This window comes from Scyliorhinus canicula, chromosome 28 (assembly GCF_902713615.1).
Source record: "Scyliorhinus canicula chromosome 28, sScyCan1.1, whole genome shotgun sequence".
Lineage (NCBI taxonomy): Eukaryota > Metazoa > Chordata > Chondrichthyes > Carcharhiniformes > Scyliorhinidae > Scyliorhinus > Scyliorhinus canicula.
The window spans coordinates 10,240,988-10,261,618 of NC_052173.1; the positions used below are offsets into that span (position 1 = coordinate 10,240,988).

At 47.3% G+C, this 20,631-nt stretch overlaps 1 protein-coding gene across 1 annotated transcript in view; it reads left to right on the forward strand.

Annotated features, from left to right (window-relative positions):
- The window catches only part of LOC119958096 (arf-GAP with GTPase, ANK repeat and PH domain-containing protein 1-like), a 129,441-nt gene that overhangs the window by 53,847 nt on the left and 54,963 nt on the right, over nucleotides 1–20,631 (forward strand). Inside the window, exons 6-9 of the mRNA XM_038786325.1 lie at nucleotides 7,504–7,638; nucleotides 11,102–11,223; nucleotides 14,060–14,212; nucleotides 18,672–18,758. Coding sequence (XP_038642253.1) covers nucleotides 7,504–7,638; nucleotides 11,102–11,223; nucleotides 14,060–14,212; nucleotides 18,672–18,758 — 497 coding nt within the window. The remainder of the gene's footprint in view (nucleotides 1–7,503; nucleotides 7,639–11,101; nucleotides 11,224–14,059; nucleotides 14,213–18,671; nucleotides 18,759–20,631) is intronic.

The following is a 20,631-nucleotide window of genomic DNA, read 5'->3' on the forward strand; positions in this document are numbered from 1 at the left end:
CCTTCTCCCACCCACACTCTGGAGACTACCCTATCCTGAATCTTCCTTGGTGGTAGGAGCCGGTAGGTTGAGACCTGCCTATGTAGGAAGTCCCGCACCTGCAGGTACCTAAATTTGTTTCCCCTTGCCAATCCAAATTACTCCTCCAGCTCCCTGAAGCTAGGAAAGCTCCCTTCTATAAACATATCCCCCATCCTCTAAATTCCTGCCCTCTGCCATCTCCAAAACCCCTTTGTCCATCCTTCCCGGGGCAAACTGATGGTTGTTACAAACTGGAGACTAGACCAATGCTCCATCTGCTCCCACATGTCTCCTCCATTGCCCCCAGACCCTCGGGGCCGCCACCACCACGGGGCTGGTGGAGTACCGTGCCGGCGGGAACGGCAGAGGAGCTGTTATCAGCACCCCCAAACTGGTGCCCTTACATGAAGCCGCCTCCATACGCACCCACGCCGACCTCTCTCTCTCTCTCTCTCCCCCCCGCCCCCCCTCCCCCCCGCACTTCCTGATCATGGCTATATTCACCGGCCAATAATAGTTACTGAAATTTGGCAGCGCCAGCCCGCCCTCTCCCCGACTCCGCTCAATCATCCCCTTTTTTGCCCGCCCATACGAAGCCAGTGATAACTTTGTTAACCCGTTTAAAAAAGGACCGTGGAATAAAGATGGGGAGACATTGGAACACAAACAGGAATCTCGGAAGGACCGTCATCTTCACCGTCTAGACCCTTCCAGCTAGTGACAACAGGAGCATGTCCCACCTCTGAAAATCATCCTACATTTGGTTCACCAGACGGGCCAGATTAAGTTTGTGCAGCTGTTCCCATTCCCACGCCACTTGGATGCCTAGGTACCTAAAGCTTCCCCCTACCACTCTAAATGGCAGCTCCCCCAATCGTCTCTCCTGTCCCCTCGCCTGGATCGCAAACATCTCGCTTTTCCCACCCCGAAAACCGGCCAAATTCCCCCAGAATCCTCATGATTTATTCCATCTCCTCTGCTGGTCCGATACATACAGGAGCAGGTCATCTGTGTAGAGCGAGACTCTGTGTTCCACCCCCTCACCCCCAGACCAATCCCTTCCAGCCCCTTGAGGCTCTCAGCGCAATTGCCAGCAGCTCTATAGCCAGCGCGAACAGCAGTGGGGAGAGTGGGCATCCCTGTCTCGTCCCCCGGTGTTACCTAAAATAGTCCGATGTCGTCCTATTCATCCATAAGCTCGCCACAGGAGCCTGATAGAGAAACCTGACCCAGTCAATAAAGCCCCACCCAAATCCACAGATATTCCCACAGATATTCCCAATCTACCCGATCAAAAGCCTTCTCTGCATCCATTGCGATCACTACCTCCACCTCCCTACCTTCTGGTGGCATCATGATCGCATTTAGCAACCTTCTTACATTGGACACCAACTGCCTTCCCTTAACGAACCCCGTCTGGTCCTCCCCAATCACAGTCTTCAATCCTCGAGGACAACATTTTGGCATCCACATTCAATAGGGATATCGGCCTGTAGGACCCACACAGCTTCGGATCCTTATACCATTTCAGAATCAGTGAGATCGTGGCCTGTGACATCGTCGGGGGATGCGCCCCACGTTCCCTTGCCTCATTGAATGTCCTCATCAACAGCGGTCCCAATATCCCAGCGAACTTTTTATAGAACTCCGCTGGGTACCCATCCGGCCTCGGGGCTTTACCCGACTGCATGGCCTTCAGCCCCTCCGCTATCTCTTCGATCCCGATTGGGGCCCCCAGCCCTTCTACCAGCTCCCCGTCCACCTTTGGGAAATTCAGCCCCCTTAGGAAGTGCCTCATCCCCTCCGGCCCCGTTGGGGGTTCCAACCCGTACAGCCGACTGTAAAACTCAAATGCCTTATTCACCCCTGCTGAGTCTCCAACCAGGTTCCCATCTCCATCATTCACTTTCCCTATCTCCCTGGCTGCCTCCCTCTTTCTAAGCTGCTGTGCAAGCATTCTGCTGGCCTTCTCTCCATGCTCGTAGATCGCCCCCCCCTCGCCTTTCTCAGCTGCTCCACCGCCCTCCCCGTGGTTAACAAGCCGAACTCCGCCTGCAGCCTCCACCGTTCCCTTAAAAGTCCTGCCTCTGGGGTCTCCGCATTACCTCCTATCGATCTGTAGTATCTCCTTTACCAGTCGGTCCGTCTCTGCCTTGTCCACCTTCTCCCTATAGGCCAGTATCGAGATCAGCTCCCCTCTAACCACCGCCTTCAGTGCTTCCCAGACCACCGCTGCCGGAATATCCCCCGTGTCGTTGACTTCCAGGTAGTTCTGAATACATTTCCTCAGCCGCTTGCACACCTCATCGTCAGCTAAAGGTCCCACATCTAACCTCCACTGAGGGCGTTGGTTACTATCTTTACTAACCTGTAGGTCAACCCAGTGCAGAGCATGGTCTGGGAATGTAATCGCCGAGTACCCCGTGTCCACCACCCCGTCAGTGGAGCCCTGCTCAGAATAAAGAAATCGATCCGGGAGTACACTTTATGCACATGTGAGTTAAAGGAGAATTCCTTTACTCTTGGCTGCCCAAATCTCCATGGGTCCCCCCCATCTGCTCCATGAACCCTTGTAGCTCCTTAGCCATTGCTGACACCCTGCCCGTTTTTGAGCTTGACCAGTCTAAACCAGGGTCAATAACTGTGTTAAAGTCCCTTCCCATGACCAGTTTATGCGAATCCAGGTCCGGTATCTTCCCCAGCATCCTCTTTATAAACTCCACATCGTCCCAATTTGGCGCAGACACATTTACCAGTACCACCTGCACCCCCTCCAATTTCCCACTGACCATAATGTACCGGCCTCCCACATCCGAAACTATTCTTGCCACCTCAAACACCACTCACTTGTTGATCAGAATCACGACCCCCCTGGTCTTCGTGTCCAGTCCCGAATGGAAAAATCTGTCTGACCCAACCTTTCCTTAACCTAATCTGGTCAGATACTCGAAGGTGGCAGCATTACCACGTCTACCTTCAGTCCTCCCAAGTGTCCTCTTGACCGGCCCATTGAGCCCTCTTACATTCCAGGTGATCAGTCTAGTTGGGGGGCTCATCACCGCCCCCCCCCCCCCCTCGCCGATCAGCCATCCCCATGCCTCCAGCGGCCTGCCCCAAGGAAGCTTCCGCCCCCGACCTCCTCACTGTCCCTCAGCAAAAGTCCCTCCCTCGTCAGCAGAACATTTTCCCCTCTTCCTCCCCCCCCCCCCCCCAAGTAACAGCACAAAATCAATCAACCCCTTTGATAAGCCAAACATCTGCTCACCCCCCACTACGCTTCCGTAAGCTAGCCCGCCCAGCTAGCTTGGTGGCCCTCGCCCCTGGCGCCAGACAATCTCCCACCTATTGTTCCCTCTTTCTCCCCCCCCGCTCATACATACATATTTAAATGAAAACCAATCCCAACACAATTGCCCAATACAGATTTTTTTTTTTTAAAAACCCAAGTTGAACACAATAAAAATAAAAGGATCAAGCAAAAGATCCAGCATCTGAACAAACACACCTCCATCCCTCAACAGTGCAAAATGCAAATTTAACCTTACACAGATCTGCAGGTGGCCCCAGATCCATACAGCAGGCAGAACAAATAACGTCCGAAAAAGCAAGAAACTTTTTTTTTAAAAACCCCATAAACGCTGCAGCAAAATTCAAAGTTCTCAGTCTGACACCAGTCCTTTCCTTTTCGCAAAGTCCAGTGCTTCCTCAGGCGACTCGAAATAGAAATGTTGCTCTTCATGTGTGACCCAGAGACAGGCTGGATACAACAGCCCAAATTTCACCTTTTTCTTGAAAAGAGTCGACCTGATCTGGTTAAACCTCGCTATTCTCCTGGCCACCTCCACACTCAGATCTTGATAGATCCGCAGGATACTGTTGTCCCTTTGCAGCTCCATGTCTGCTTGGGCCACTGTAAAATGCGATCCTTATCCAGGTATCTGTAGAATCTCACCACCATTGCCCGCAGGGGGGTCTCCCATTCACGGCTTCCTCGTGAGCGCTCTGAGCCTTGTCCACCTCCAAGGGTCAGGGGAATGTCCCATCCCTCAGCAGCTTCTCGAACATGCCCGCTATGTATGCCCCAGCGTCCGCTCCTTCGGAACCCCCCAACGATTCTCAGGTTCTGCCGGCGGGACCTATTCTCTAGGTCCTCTACTTTCTCCAGGAGCCTTTTCTGCTGGTCTCTCAGCATCCCCACCTCCAACTCCACTGCTGTTTGATGTTCCTTCTGCTCAGCCAGCGCCTTCTCTACTTTCTGGATCGCCCGATCTTGGGCATCCAGTCTAAGCTCCAGCCGCGAAATTGCCTCTTTTATCGGGTCCAAGCAGTCCCGTTTCTGCTAAGCAAAGCCTTCCTGAATAACTTGCATCGGCTGCTCCATTGACCGCTGGGTCGACAAGCCAGAGGTCCGGTCCCCCGCCATGCTGTCTCCTGCTGCAGCTTCAGCCCAAGCCTTCTCTGTCTTTCTGTTTCTTCCTTTACCAGCACTTCTAGTCCTTCTCTCCATGCACCGATGTGGGAGTTCAGTACACAATTGCCTCTGTCATCAATTTTACAACTCCAGTCCGGTAAACAATCTGGGAAATAGGTCCAAAAATCCGAACCGAGCGGGAGCCACCAAATGTGCGACTTACTCTTTCATAGCAGCCACCGGAAGTCCGATCACTCATAATCTTGAAATATCCAGTTGATCCCAGATTTTTAAGAACCTCTGCATGAAGAAACACTTCCTAATTTCCGAAGTAGCCTCACTCTAATTTGAATATTGTGTGCTATCATTATTATTATTATTATTGTTTTTGATTCCTACATCACGGAAAATAGTTTACCTACTGTATCATTTTCAACACCACAATTAGATCACCCCGTAGCTTTCGAAACTCAAGGGAATACCAACCAAGTTATGCAACCTGTCCTCACCATTTAACCATTCTGGTAAATCTGAGCTGCGCAAGGTCAAACACATTCTTCTTGAGATGTGATGCACACAACTGCTGGGGTCTGACCAAGCTCATCTATAAAAGCTTACATCTGAATTTAAACCGCCTCCACACATTTTGCATCCATTGTCCTATCCATCCATGGGATGTGGCCATCATTTCTGTTGCTCATCCCTAAATGCTCTTGACCTTCAGAGGGTATTTTTTTTAAGGAGTCAACCACATTGCATGGATCTGGATTAAGAATGGCAGATTTCCTTCCCTAAAACGCATTACTGATGGGAATTTGCAAGAATCTATAATGCATGGGCATCATTAGAGTTTTAATTCCAAATTTTTAATGCAATTCAAATTTCACCCGAGCACCAGAGCATTACTTTGGCCTCTGGCTTACTAGTCCAGTGTCAATACCACTACGCCATCACCTCCTCGGGCATTACAACATGATCTCCACCAGGGTTGAGAAGAGTAGCTAAGAAGATGGGAAACTTGATGTCAAGGTGATGCCAAATTTGGTTTTCCAAGCCTGAAAAGTATAGGAAAAAAGGGAGTCTGAGGGTGCTGAAAAGCTCCAAAGTGGAGTTGTGGGAAAGAGTGTGACCGTGGGAGTGGGTCATGTGGCCCCTTGAGCTTGCTCCACCAAAGATCTCAACTCCACTTTCCCACACTCCCCAAGAATCCCTTAGTGCCCAAAAATCTAACCATCTCAGTCTTGCATATACGCCACAAGGGATGAATGAGAGAATTCCAAGGATTCAAACTCTCGGAGTGAAGAAACCTTTTTTTTAAAATTTAGATTACCCAATTCATTTTTTCCAATGAAGGGACAATTTAGCGTGGCCAATTCACCTACTCTGCACATTTTTGGGTTGTGGGGGCGAAACCCACGCAGACACGGAGAGAATGTGCAAACTCCACAGTAACCCAGAGCCGGGATCGAACCTGGGACCTCGGTGCCGTGCCACCCGAAGAAATTTCTTCTGATCTAAATGTGAAATGGCTGACCCCATATCCTGAGATTGTGACCCTGGACTCTCCAGCCAGGGGAAAGAGCCTCTGAGCATCTACACTCTTAAACCCTCTGAAGCATTTTACACATTTCCATAAGATCACCTCTCTTTCTTCTAAATTACTTGGAGAGCAGAGAAGCAAAATACCTCTGATTCTGGAGATCTGAAATAAAAACAAGAAAATGCTGGCAACACTCCGATCTGGCAGAACATGTTGCCAGACTTACAGAGAACGAAGGCCCACTCTAATCAGGAAAATCTTAGGACAGCAAGTGGATAGCACTGTTGCTTCACAGTGCCAGGGTCCCAGGTTCGATTCCCCACTGGGTCACTCTCTGTGCGGAGTCTGCACGTTCTCCCCGTGTCTGCGTGGGTTTCCTCCGGGTGCTCCGGTTTCCTCCGACAGTCCAAAGATGTGCAGGTTAGGTGGATTGGCCATGATAAATTGCCCTTTGTGACCAAAAAGGTTAGGATGAGTTATTGGGTTATGGGGATAAGGTGGAAGTGAGGGCTTAAGTGGGTCGGTGCAGACCTGATGGGCCGAATGGCCTCCTTCTGCACTGTATGTTCTATGTTCTATCTTGATGTCAATGTAGCGAGGGCGGATGGAGAACACAGGTCAGGTAGGGTGTCATGTTTACAGCCTGGGGGATCTGCCACTGTTCCTTCCAATACCATAAAAAATTCAGAAGCACAAGGTCAGTCTGAGGAGAGATGTACTGCTACTCTATTATGTATAACGTCACTGTGTAAAACTGCAAGGGGACCAGTTTCCTCTTTTTAATGTTCAAACTATATATTTCTTCAAGATTTCCAATAATCATTCGAATTTGGAAACTGGAGGAGTTTTATTAAAATAATATTTGTAATGCTTTATTTTATTCTTTCAAGGGATGTGGCTGGCCAGCATTTGTTGCCCATCTCTAACTGCCCTTGAACTGAGTGTCTTGCTTTCAAAGGGACAGTTCAGAGTTGACCACAATGACATGGTCTGGAGTCACATGCAAGCCAGACCAGGTCAGGTGGGATTTCCTTCCCTAGCGAGCATTAATCAACAATTGCTGATAGTTTCATGGTCACTATTTGACTAGTTTTCAATTCCAGAATTATTAAGTAATTACATTTTTGACATTGAATTTGAACTCCACCAGCTGCCGTGATGGGATTTGAACCCGTGTACCCAGAGCATTAGCCTGGGTGGGCCTCTGGATTTCTAGTCCAGTGACATTACCACTATGCCATCCTCTCCCTTCAGCATGTTTGCATGACTTGGAAAACTGTTTGACTGAGGAAAAGTTTATAATTTATCTGCTTGTGTTGACAATCGGTGCAGACTCAATGGGCCGAATGGCCTCCTTCTGCACTGTAAATTCTCTGAATTGAAATAATCGTCTTATCTGTTTCCTAATAGCACTTGGTAAGAAATGTGAAATTGGCATATGTATATTGCAGCACCAGATGGGGCAGTTCTGACAGGTGCCTGTCCATTATACAGCACTTGCCATCTAAAAGATTTCTTCATTCCCCTGCAGATGCAATCAGTGCCACCAATCCGCGAGTCATTGACGATGCTCGAGCACGTAAACTGTGCGCTGACCTCAAACGCTGCATGTATTATGAGACCTGTGCAACATACGGACTCAACATCGATCGAGTGTTTAACGAAGGTACTGACTTTGCTGCAACATTAGTATTGAATTCGTCATTCACCCTCGCGAGCCTCCATGTAATGGGATGGGAAAATGGATGAAGAGGGTTGGCACAGTCACAGTGAGCCGATTAGTCTCCTTCTGTACTGTAAAATTCGAATGGTTTTGATAAGTGACTGTCTGCATGCCTATTTGCAAGTTAATTGGCAATTAATGGCATCACAGCTGATCCTGATCAATCCTCACTTCATGTTCACACATTCATTAATGGTCACTGAATAAAATCAGAAATGGAATCCCCCGGGTGGCACGGCGGCACAATGGTTAGCACAGCAGCGAGGACCCGGGTTCGAATCCCAGCCCCGGATCACTGTCCATGTGGAGTTTGCACATTCTCCCCCTGTTTAAATCCATTATACACTTTCTTATTGACAGGCCCTTCGATGAGAATTGCTATTTTAATTTTGTCTGAGGCGTCTGCTACATCATTAGCTATGAGATAAAAATCGAACATTTGTTTGAACCTTTTCCAGACATTTATTACATTACCAGTCGTGTCCAGCTGAGGTGGGTATCCATGCCACATCCTCGAATTAGCGATGTCTTCCCCAGTCAAATGTCCAGTAGGAGATTTCCATGCCATTTTGTGCTTTCTGTATCTGCAGCTGAGTTGTCCTGTCGTAAGCGTCTGAAATCACTCCTGGTACCATGTGTTGTTCCTCGTGTCTTAATAAAGCTCGCAGTCTCAAGTGTGGAGAAGATGCTTTATTGTGGGTTCGTTCAGTTTCCAGAGCTCGACCTAGAACTACCTTCCAGTGCTAACTACCAGCTTTGCTTGCTGTGTGTCCTGCTTACCAGCCCCCCTGCTGTGAAGAGTGTGTCCTCACTTCCTGTCCTGATGTATTTATATGGCTCTCCCGTGCTCCCTCTAGTGGTCGCTCAGTTGTGTTGCATCTGGTTAACTTGTGATCACCACAGTGTGTGCGTGGGTTTCGCCCCCACAACCCAAAGATGTGCAAGGTAGGAGGATTAGCCACGCTAAATTGCCCCTGAATTCAAAACAAAAAAGAATTGGTTGCTCTAAATTTATTTTAAAAAAGAAATGGAATCCCCAGCTCATTTATTTTTCTCCTCCATTTACCAATTGTAGTGTCCCTACTCCCTGTCAACTGAGATCAACTCACCCAGCACTGGTACCTCACTCTGTCTTTATAGCTCCGAATTGGTGGCTTTACCTGGAGGGTGTCAGGAGAACCTCCTTCTCACCTTGTTGAGTTTGGCAGCTCTCTGAATCTCAATGTTTTGCACTGGCTCCTTTCCCCAGACCAGTAGCTCTGTGTCCACTAAGTGCCAGCCTTGCAGAGCCTTCGCAAGCGATGACAGAAGGAAAGCACTTGCATTTATATACCATCTTTCACAACTTAGGCTATCACAAAGTACCTCACGAAAATGAAATGCTTTTTGAATATCCTAGCGTATCCTACCTTGCACCAAGCCCCGTCCAGGTGCTATATAAATACAAGTTGTTGAAGTGTGGTCACTTTTGTATTGCAGGGAAAACTGAAATAATGGAATACCTGTTTGTCCAATAAGTCTTTTTCAAGGGAGGGTGGATTCACTACCACAACAGGCTGTTCATCACGATTGTGCTGGTGTGGAACATGACCATTTGTCAGCTAAAATGGAAATGAACAAGTGCAGGTTCAGCTTTTACTGTTTGTTTTTGAGTAGTGACTGCTGGCTTCTGATAGTGGATTCTTGTAAGTGATGATCTGCAGTGTGCAGACAAGTGCTAATAATTATTGGCTGAATCTAGGGTGGTGGAGTGCCTGTGACAGGAAACCTTACTGTGGGACTGTGAGAAATACTGTGAGAAAGAGGCTGAGGGAGGAAGGCTAAATACAGCACCCACACTGTTGCTGCTTCCAAAACCGTGCAGCAAGTCAAGTGTGTGACGAGCTGATCCAGGAGTGTATGTGGGATATCAAGCCAGATTCTGTGTGATTGCTGGTAAGCTCTTTCAAGTCTCTGGGTGACATGAGGTTGCAGCTCTATATTAATTGCTGTCTTTTATTTCTCCTCTGAGATATGGCTGTACTCTGAGTGGTCTGATTCAAAATCCTGGAGTGAATTTTAATATGTATTGCCCTTTGTGCAACGGGCATGCATTATCAGGGAGTTGGGCACAATGGAAGATCACACAAACCAGGCACTCTTGACTGCCATCCCCAGAATCCCAATGCTCTCCTATTAGGTGAAGCTTTGCACCAGGAATGCTGAATTGTACCATTCATCCTCCTCCCCTGTTTGGTGCTTTGGAGGGACTTTCCCCCCTCTCGACATTGTGTTAATGTGTTTAAAATAAAATGTAGAAATTTCAAGCTCACTATTAATATCCTAAGGGGTAACATTGGGGCATCCTTGTTTCTTAAACAAGTGGTGTGAGGAAGAATCCATGTTGGAATAAGCAGACGTAAATTCTGGATGGAGTGGGATTGATGGGTTGAATTAACGACGACCCCCCCCCCCCCCCCCCCCCCCCACACACACACACACCGTTTTGCACGATTGCTATATTTTGGCTGCTTGAAGATTTTTATTAGAAAATTAATGTTTTAATTTCATTTTTTATAAATTTAGAGTACGCAATTCATTTTTTCTAATTAAGGGGAATTTAGCGTGGCCAATCCACCTGACTTGCACATCTTTGGGTTGTGGGGGCAAAACCCACGCAAACACGGGGAGAATGTGAAAACTCCATACGGACAGTGACCCAGACCCAAGCTGATGACGGTTTCAGAACAAGTTGCCAAAAGCAACTTAAATTTAAATGCAGTTACTGAAAATGTTTCACAATGAATTGGAACTTGCAGCTTGCATGTAATGCACTTTCAAAATGACAGGATACTGGCCACCAGTCTGTTCAAGAAACATTAAAGAAAAGGAACCCTGCTGATTCTAATAATTGAATTAGCAAAGTCAGCTATTAAAAGGGCAGTCTTCAGAAGAAATGTTGGGGAGGGGGGAAAGGTCAAATGCTGTACTAGTTTTATCAAAACCTATTAAAAAAAATTCCAATTAAGGGGTAATTTAGCGTGGCCAATCCACCTACCCTGCACATCTTTGGGTTGTGGGGGTGAAACCCACGCAGACACGGAGAATTCAAAACTTATTTATATAGTTTAATCTTTGAATGATTTCTCTTGCACACATGAAGTAATTTTGGCAAAAAAGAACTGTCCCCTGTTTTGGCTGCTCTTCTTCCTCGGCAACCCTCATTGGGATCCTTTAAGACGTTATACCCGAGTATGAGGCAGAATTGGCAACTGGGCTCTTAGAGTTACGGGATTCCTGTTGCCACGACAATTTGGCGTGCTTGTTTTTATCTTTTCTTTTCAGAACCCCCTCTATGCCTTGTTAACACAGCGCAGCTTCTCGACCAGCAATTTTCCAAGAGGCCTCACTTTTATTTTTCTTTCAGTCGCACAGAAGATCTCGGCCATTAAGAAACAGCACCTTTTTGCCACGTCGTGCAAGTCTCTGCCAAGTTCTCCAAGCCATTCTACTGCATCCACCCCAGTTTCTACCATCCACAGCAGCCAGGTGAGAGAATAGAGAATGATAAGCTCAGGAAACGTGTGCTGCACCCTCTCCGAATCATTGAAAAGTTTTGGTGGAGAAAATATTGAGCCCATGATTGAGATGTTGGGCAGGTGATGTCACTCCCAGGCTTCCCAAAATACTGTCCACCCAATTGCTGTATGTATCTGCAGAAGGATTCTCCTTTCAACTGTTCTTCCCACTCTTGTCAGGAAATCGCTTCCCCCCCACCCCCCCAAAAAATACTTTTACTCATTGAATTAGTAAAGGTACATGAATTTGGAGCAGGTTTAGCTCAGTGGGCTAGACAGCTGGTTTGTGATGCAGAACAAGGCCAGCAGCACGGGTTCAATTCCCGTATCAGCCTCCCCGAACAGGCGCCGGAATGTGGCGACGAGGGACCTTTCACAGTAACTTCATACTTGTGACAAAAAACAGTTATTAATAATAATAATAATAATAATCGCTTATTGTCACAAGTAGGCTTCAATGAAGTTGCTGTGAAAGGCCCCTAGTCGCCACATTCTGGCACCTGTTCGGGGAGGTTGGTACGGGAATTGAACCCGCGCTGCTGGCCTTGTTCTGCATTACAAGGCAGCTGTTTAGCCCACGGTGCTAAACCAGCCCCTAATTATTATTATTATTATTATTTGTTCAAATTTGACATTACATAAAGTGCAATAAAGATCAGTTTCCTTCAATACAGGACATGAGGTGCTTCACTACTGGCACATACAGCCCAAAGGGTTTTATCCGGGATCCTGCCCCTCAGTATACCATGGTGGGAGGCCCTTATGCAGTGGCCTTTCTCCATTCAGCCATAGTGGTGGCTTATCCCAAGCTTTAATCCATCTCTCAGCATGTCATCCTGCACCTTGGAAGGTGCCAGGGTGCAACATTCAGTCATCGACCACTCTCTGTACTGGAAAACCAGCACATTTCGGGCAGACCAAAGAGCTTTCTTGGTGAATTATTTTACCAAGTTGATTGTCCTGCAGCAGTAGTTGATGTTTATCCCAGTCTATGTCCCTGGGACCAGCCCAAAGAACACTGAGCCAACATATGCATCTCTTTCTAGATCTGCTGTTGAGAAACAGCTTGGCTTCTACCAGACAGTAAAGTGGGGACTGGGAATTCAGTGTGTGGGGAGACAGGTCAGAGTCTCGCATCACACTGTACCCCTTCAAAGGCAAGTCTGAACCTGTTGTCCATAGACCTACCAAACTGTGTTGGCTCAGACTAGCATGTTAGCTGGGCAAGTGTCACAGAACAGATTGAATGTTCATTATATTGGACATGTTATGTGCCTATTATCTGAATTGCCATAAATTAGGAGAGGGGAATGTGCAGCGGGACCTGGGTGTCCTCATACACCAGTCGCTGAAGGTAAGCATGCAGCTGGTAAAGAAGGCTAATGGTGTGCTGGCCTTCATTGCGAGAGGTTTCGAGTACAGGAGCAGGGATGTCTTCCTGAAATTATACAGGGCATTGGTGAGACCACACCTGGAATATTGTGTGCAGTTTTGGTCTCCTTCTCCGAGGAAGAATGGTCTTGCTCTCGAGGGAGTGCAGCAAAGGTTTACCAGACTGATTCCTGGGATGGCGGGACTGGCTTATGAGGAGAGATTGAGTCGGTTAGGATTGTATTTGCTGGAGTTCAGAAGAATGAGGGGGGATCTCCTAGAAACCTATAAAATTCTAACAGGACTGGACAGGGTAGATGCAGGAAGTATGTTCCTGATGGAGGGGGGTGTCCAGAACCAGGGGTCACAGTCTAAGGATACGGGTTAGACCTTTGAGGACAGAGATGAGGAGACATCTCTTCACCCAAAGAGTGGCCAGCCAAAACATTGAATATATTCAAGAAGCAGTTAGATATAGCACTGGGGTGAAGGGGGTCAAAGGACATGGGGGAAAGTGGGATTGGGCTATTGAGTTGGATGATCAGCCATGATCATAATGAATGGCAGAGCAGGCTGGAATGGCCTCCTCCTCCTATATGTCTCTAGTTTTCTCGGCTCGGGGCACATTCACAATTAGCACCTTTGCTTCAGGCATGTAATTAAAGTATCACATGACTTCCAGCAAACCAAACAGCTGTTTTGTGTGATGCACTCCAGGACTGAAAGTAGACCTGTTCACTTTTTGCCTTTAAACATTAATAGTAGCCTGTGAGGCTCTTTACTGCTGGGGATCAATGTGTTATATAATATGTACACCGGTAATGGTCAATGTGCATCCTCGTAGTTTAGTCCATGTCATTGTCTTGTGATTAACTTGAATTAGAGCTTGCAAAAGATATTTTGGGTCAGCAGTGTGTCTGATGCACGTAAAGTCAGTGTCATGTTTAAGAGTCTCCAAATCAAACTACTGAGAACCCCACACAGGAGTTTCTCTTTGTCTGACCTGGAATGCATAGCCTCTCTGAGAAGGGCCACATCTCACTCCAGGAACTTCCACAACGGTTGAGAGTCAGGCTTTGAAACTTTCAGGATTATGCAAAGGTACTGTTGGAGTTTACCCAGATAAATTTGTGCAGTTTGCATGTACAGAGTATTGGTAAACTGCCTATCCAGCTAAGGTTGCCCTAACTGTTGGGGTACTGGCTTATTTTCTACACCAGAGTGGGAACTGTCCTAACCCTCGGTGCAAGGGGGCGATCCCTCAGCACCAGCTGCCTTGGCTGAGCACAGAATCACCCTCGTTTCCATTGTAATGAAGGTTTTACTGCACCTTCAAATCCAATGTCAATTGAAAGAATCTTATTGCTCAATCTTTAAAGTTTTGATGGTAACTTCATTTCAATCTTTTCCTCCTGCCCACTCCGTTCCTTTTGCAGGCAAGCAACGGTGGCAACATGAGTGATTATTCCTCTTCACTTCCTTCCACTCCGAATATCAGTCATCGGGACCTGCGGGCTGATGTTTGCCAAGCTTCCGGTACCCCGGGTTCTGTCCGCAAACACTCGAAAAGACGTGCAAGTCTGTTCACTGTGAGTACTTGTCTGTTGGATTCACTGAGCTGTTTAGGAAATAGCTGACAAGAGTTTTCGAGAGAACATTGCAGGTATTTTCCAGCAATGTGTCTGAACCCCTGTTTCAGCATGCTCACTTGATGGTAAATTGCCATAAATTGCCTGGGTATCAATTGGCTGAGGTGCCGTTTGCACTCACTCGGGTTTTGATGCTGTGCAGTGTTGTGTTTGTGAGGAATGTTTAGATAGGCTGCCAATGAAATCCTGCTGGTTTCAGGGCTCCATGTATTTATATATTATAGAATTTACAGTGCAGAAGGAGGCCATTCAGCCCATCGAGTCTGCACTGGCTCTTGGAAAGAGCACCCTACCCAAGCCCATACCTCCACCCTATCCCCATAACCCAGAAACCCCACCTAACACTAAGGGGCAATTTGGACCCTGAGGGCAATTTATCATGGCCAATCCACCTAACCCGCACATCTTTGGACTGTGGGAGGAAACCGGAGCACCCGGAGGAAACCCACGCACACACGGGGAGAACATGCAGACTCCACACAGACAGTGACCCATTGGGGAATCGAACCTGGGACCCTGGCGCTGTGAAGCATTTGTGCTATCCACAATGCTACCGTGATGTGATTCTGATCACAGGATGAGTTTGCTGGCCTCACCAGAGTTGGGTGTTTCAATTGGTGTTACAATCCATTCCAAGCAAGAGCCATACTGGACTCGAAACGTTAATTCTGTTTCTCTCTTCACAGATGCTGCCAGACCTGCTGAGTTTTCCCAGCATTTTTCATGTTTATTACTACGGTCTTCCTTGATTTGGAGAATAGGAGTCCCATTCCTGACACCACTCCAATGATTATTCTCCAGCTACAGCTTTGCGATAATAAGAACATAAGGGGCAGGGTTTTCCGCGCAACCTGCCGCGTGCTTCACGGCAGCGGGGGCAGCCCGTCATTGGCCAGCGGCAGGATCTTCTGGTCCCACTGTTGTCAACGGGGTTTCCCATTGAATGCCCCCCTCGCCACCATGAAACCCGCAGCGGGGGTGCACCGTCGGCGGATGGGGAGGATCCCACCAACGTGAATGGCCGGAATGTTCCGGCCAAGGAATCTACATGGTCCCTCGAGTCTGCTTGACCATTCAATAAAATCATAGCTGATCTTTGGCCTCAACTCCACTTTCCTGCTTGATGCCTCTTAGTATCCAAAAATCTAATCATCTCAGTCTTGAATATATTCAGTGACTGAACATCTACAGCCCTCTAGGGTAGAGAATTTGAATGATAACGTGACGAAGCTGAGACTGGATGATGCAACAGTGTTGGACGAGCAATGACTAGGGAGAGAGGAGAATAGCTGGAGCTCATTATGATAATTTATTCATGAGTTCACTCATTCTTGGTACATGTTACCACATGGCTATCGTTTCAGGCCCTGAATCGCCCATGTGGAAAATTAATCTTGAGCTATATTGACCCAACACTGACACGCAAGAGGGGAAATCAGCATGGGAGCTACCTTGTCCCCAGGGGAGTCCTTTGCAAGGGGCAGTTTGAAGCCTCGAAACAGGCTTTTTTCCTGTATGCGTGAAGGTGTGGGGAGACCCAAGTAAATCGCTAATTTTTAGGCTGCTACACGTCTGGTCTCTCTGGAAACATACAGATAGTTTTGTGTAATAAACTAGGAAACTGTTACTAAATTAAGCTCGGTACAGTCCTGCACAGAAGTGCCTCCTTACTACCTCGGGGACATTAAGGCTGCATTTAGTTTCCCTTTTCTCCTTTCTGATTGAGATTAACTAATTCCGCACTAACTGGACACTGATAGTTAATGAGCTACCTGGGCAAAGTCCGTTTTAATATTAAAACAAGTTCATGGTGTAGCCAATGTGGTTAAGATTTTGGATGATTTCCATGTTGGTGTCATTGCCCCTGTCCTGTGGGGCTCAGTGGCCCAATTGTACATCCCATTACCATGACTTGTTTCTTGGGCTCTTGTACAGGACATCATACTGCCAACAGGGATCAGTGCACCTGGTTTTCTATGCTTTGTTTAATATGAGCATTTTGTTGTCCTTGCAGGGGTCTCTCTATTTAAAGCATGATGCCAAAATATCAAAGTGCATTAACTAATTCAGTTGAATCCTGACAAGAGCTTTAGCCATGGAGCCAAGAGATTTTATGCTTCAGTTCAGATGTACATGAATCAGAATTTCCATAACCTGCGGATTAGTACAGTCAGTTCTCAGGTCCTTGACTAAGTGGATTGCAGTACATTCAGTATAAATTTAACAAAGAGGAATAATGATCTGTCCTTCTGCCTCACTCTTTTCCTCTATTGCTCTCTTTCGCCATCACTCTCTCTGTCTCCCTCTCTCTTACCTACAGGAGTCTATCTCTTTGTAGGACATTACGCCTCAGGCAAGCCATCACGATTGGCTGAAATATCATTTTAAAGATGGTCTCAGATGGTTTAATCAGCAACAATCACAGAACAAAACAGTCACCACTTTGATTTACTAACTGGTACTCACCCAGCAGAGAAGTAACACATAAAAGTGCTCAGTTTTTTTCTTTTGCAAACTGATTTGAGCAATCATTTCTAATACAATAAACGCAGGGAAAAAAATGAAATCTATCCATCCGGTTGTCTCCACAGTTGCTGCAATTCCGTGCAATAAGATTTTCTTCCAGAGGTCTGTCCCTGAGGGCCTTGAGTTTCTGTGATCTTCAGTTATTTGAAACCCCCCCCCCCAACCCTCCGAAACCACCATCTTAATATTGGGTGCCATCGTGCATGTATTTCTGCCAGATTCATTTCAGGATCGACTGACTGAACGATTGATGATCACCACGGCTGAGTGAACTCTGAATTGGAAAAGGGAGAAAGGGATGGATGATGTGTGGGTGAAGGGTCAAGGGCTGCAGTCTGCATCCTAAAGTGTAACCCAAGTTAACCTGAGAAAAAACATTTCACCCAGAGGGTGGGTGTCCTTGTGTGATCTGAACTTGACATTGTGCCTTTCGCACATGTCCTAATGTGAAGTGCAGCAGTCTTTCAGTAGCCGTACTCAAAACACTTGAGTTGGGATAGGGGTGGATGTGAATTATAAGAACACAAGAACTAGGAGCAGGAGTAGGCCATCTGGCCCCTCGAGCCTGCTCCGCCATTCAATTAGATCATGGCTGATCTTTTGTGGACTCAGCTCCACTTTCAGGCCCGAACACCATAACCCTTAATCCCTTTTTTCTTCAAAAAACTATCTATCTTTACCTTAAAAACATTTAATGAAGGAGCCTCAACTGCTTCACTGGGCAAGGAATTCCATAGATTCACAACCCTTTGGGTGAAGAAGTTCCTCCTAAACTCAGTCCTAAATCTACTTCCCCTTATTTTGAGGCTTTGCCCCCTAGTTCTGCTTTCACCCGCCAGTGGAAACAACCTGCCCGCATCTATCCTATCTATTCCCTTCATAATTTTATATGTTTCTATAAGATCCCCCCGCATCCTTCTAAATTCCAACGAGTACAGTCCCAGTCTACTCAACCTCTCCTCGTAATCCAACCCCTTCAGCTCTGGGATTAACGTAGTGAATCTCCTCTGCACACCCTCCAGCGCCAGTACGTCCTTTCTCAAGTAAGGAGACCAAAACTGAACACACTACTCCAGGTGTGGCCTCACTAACACCTTACATATTTATGAAGCCGAATTCTTTACTGACTTCACTAGAACTGTTCGAGTGCTGAGAGGAACAGAGGCTGGAGTGGAGACAATCAAACCAAAAGTTTCAGCAAAGCTGGGGGGCTAGGAGACTCATTTCACTGAACCTGTCCGCCATCTTTAGGGTGAATTGTTTTTCAGAATGTTCCTTTTTCTGTTGACGTGTTTGATAAAGGATTCCGAGTCTGTTTGTCAATTGAAATTGTCAATTGTCCTTTACTGAGAAGTAAAAGCTGCTAGCCAGTCATTCCGAATCAGTGGTTTTATTCCACTGTGGAAAAATAGGACAGATGTGATTGTAATAGCTGGCAAAAGAGCTATTGCTCCTAATCGTTCATCCCTATAGCTGGAAAACCGAATATGTTGTGAACCATTGCTCGCTTTGAGAGAAAAGCTGGACCTCACCAGGAGGACGGGGCATCACAGTGTATGTGAAGGATGCCAGGGGAACGGTCACAGTAGTCCAATATTACAATAGTGCCACCATTGTATGCAGGAGTACAGTGGCTTTTCAGACTTGCTGACTGATCGGGGTGATTGTGTGCTTGTACTTGTCCTCGCTGTGGTCTGGCCCTGATTCAGCTACTTACTCTGCCTTTATACAGTCAGGTCTCAGCAGTACATTTATTCTAATAACTGTCAGCACAGTAACCACTCCAAGTTATTTAGTTCCAGACACAGGAAGGGTTAACGAGAGCAAGCCTTTCAAGCTTCGGTTTGACACAATTTTCTCGTGCCCTCCACAGGCTCGGCGGGGAAGCGATGCAGAAAGGAGGAGTTTGGACAGTAAAGCGGATAACATTGGAAGTGGTCGTGCAATTCCAATTAAACAGGTAGGTTTCAGCACCATGCTGGCACAGTGTACAAGACTGAAGAGTGAATGATAAATATCAGCTGAGCTCCTCTTTGCCTTTGTCTCCGGATTGTAGCTGCTCAGGATGGAAAAGTGACCTATGGCTCAGTTGGGAAATGCATGGCTGGAGGAAATCTGGACTATTCATCCCTTGCACATCTCAGCTGACTAGGGTGGGGTATGAATTGGGAGTTTTACAGCTGTCCCTCGTGCTCCTGGATTAGGCAGCCAGAAAAGGAAATTCAGCGAGTTTCCCTGCTACTGATCCTGTGAGGCATGTTGGAAATATGCTTGTGTGGATAAAATCCGACTTTGAGGTGATGCTTTTACAGTTGAATAGCCACTATCCAGGTGCGTGCATGGAGAATGATCACTTGTGTGCGTATTAGAGCTCTTGGTTTCTGTGCAGCTGTACCTAAGCAAGAGTGTGAATCTTCAGGAGAGGAAATTGGGATGATACTATGGAGGGACGGCTGACACCCTTGAATGTTGTGTCACAGTCAATATCACCACCTTCATTAAAATTCAGAACACGTTGCAAACACCGCAAAACAGGTTTATCATTAAACCTATAAATTTAAACAGCTAGGCGGCATGGTGGCGTAGTGGTTAGCACTGCTGCCTCACGGCGCCCAGGACCTGGATTCAATCCCGACTCTGGGTCACTGTCCGTGTGGAGTTTGTACATTCTCCCCGTGTCTGCGTGGGTTTCACCCCCACAACCCAAAGATGTGCAGGGTAGGTGGATTGGCCATGCTAAATTGCCCCTTAATTGGAAAAAGAATTGGGTACTCAAAGTTTTTTTTAAAAAGTCTCCGACCTCACTGGCCTCCCGTGGCTTTCCATTAAACGCATTGATTTTAAAATACTCATCCTCATTTACAGCTCTCTGGCCTCGCCGCACTTTACTTTAGTTTCCGAACATATAAATACAGAAAAGTTACATAAACTCATAAAAGTAAGGAAATAGGCCATTTGGCCCAACCAGTCCATGTTGGCATTTACCCTCCATAAGAGGAAATAGTTCAGATCATATTTAGCTCACCTGTTTCCATTCTCTTTCATGCACCTACTCAATCCATGTTGGCATCGCCTAAACCCAGAAAATGAGTTCCACAGACTCTCAATTCTCTGTGAACAGGTTTCTCCTGCCACCTGCTGTAAATATCTTGCATTTAATGTCATGTGCTCGTTTTTGACTCCTCAATAGACTGCCTCTGTCCAGTCCTTGTTATATTCACACCATCTCACAATCTGATTTTCTGGAATGCAGAGAGACCTATCTCGGAGGGAGAAGGTTAGCTGACTCGGAGGGAGAAGGTTAACTTGCTCGGGGGGAGAAGGTTAGCTTGCTCGGGGGGAGAAGGTTAGCTTGCTCGGGGGGAGAAGGTTAGCTTGCTCGGGGGGAGAAGGTTAGCTTGCTCGGGGGAGGGAGAAGGTTAGCTTGCTCGGGGGAGGGAGAAGGTTAGCTTGCTCGGGAGGGAGAAGGTTAGCTTGCTCGTGGGGAGGGGGGGAGAAGGTTAGCTTGCTCGGGGGGAGGGGGGGAGAAGGTTAGCTTGCTCGGGAGGGAGAAGGTTAGCTTGCTCGGGGGGAGGGGGGAGAAGGTTAGCTTGCTCGGGGGGAGAAGGTTAGCTTGCTCGGGGGGAGGGAGAAGGTTAGCTTGCTCGGGGGGGAGAAGGTTAGCTTGCTCGGGGGGAGAAGGTTAGCTTGCTCGGGGGGGAGAAGGTTAGCTTGCTCGGGGGGAGAAGGATAGCTTGCTTGGGGGGGGGGAGAAGGTTAGCTTGCTCGGGGGGGAGAAGGTTAGCTTGCTCGGGGGGGAGAAGGTTAGCTTGCTCGGGGGGGGGGGGGGGGGG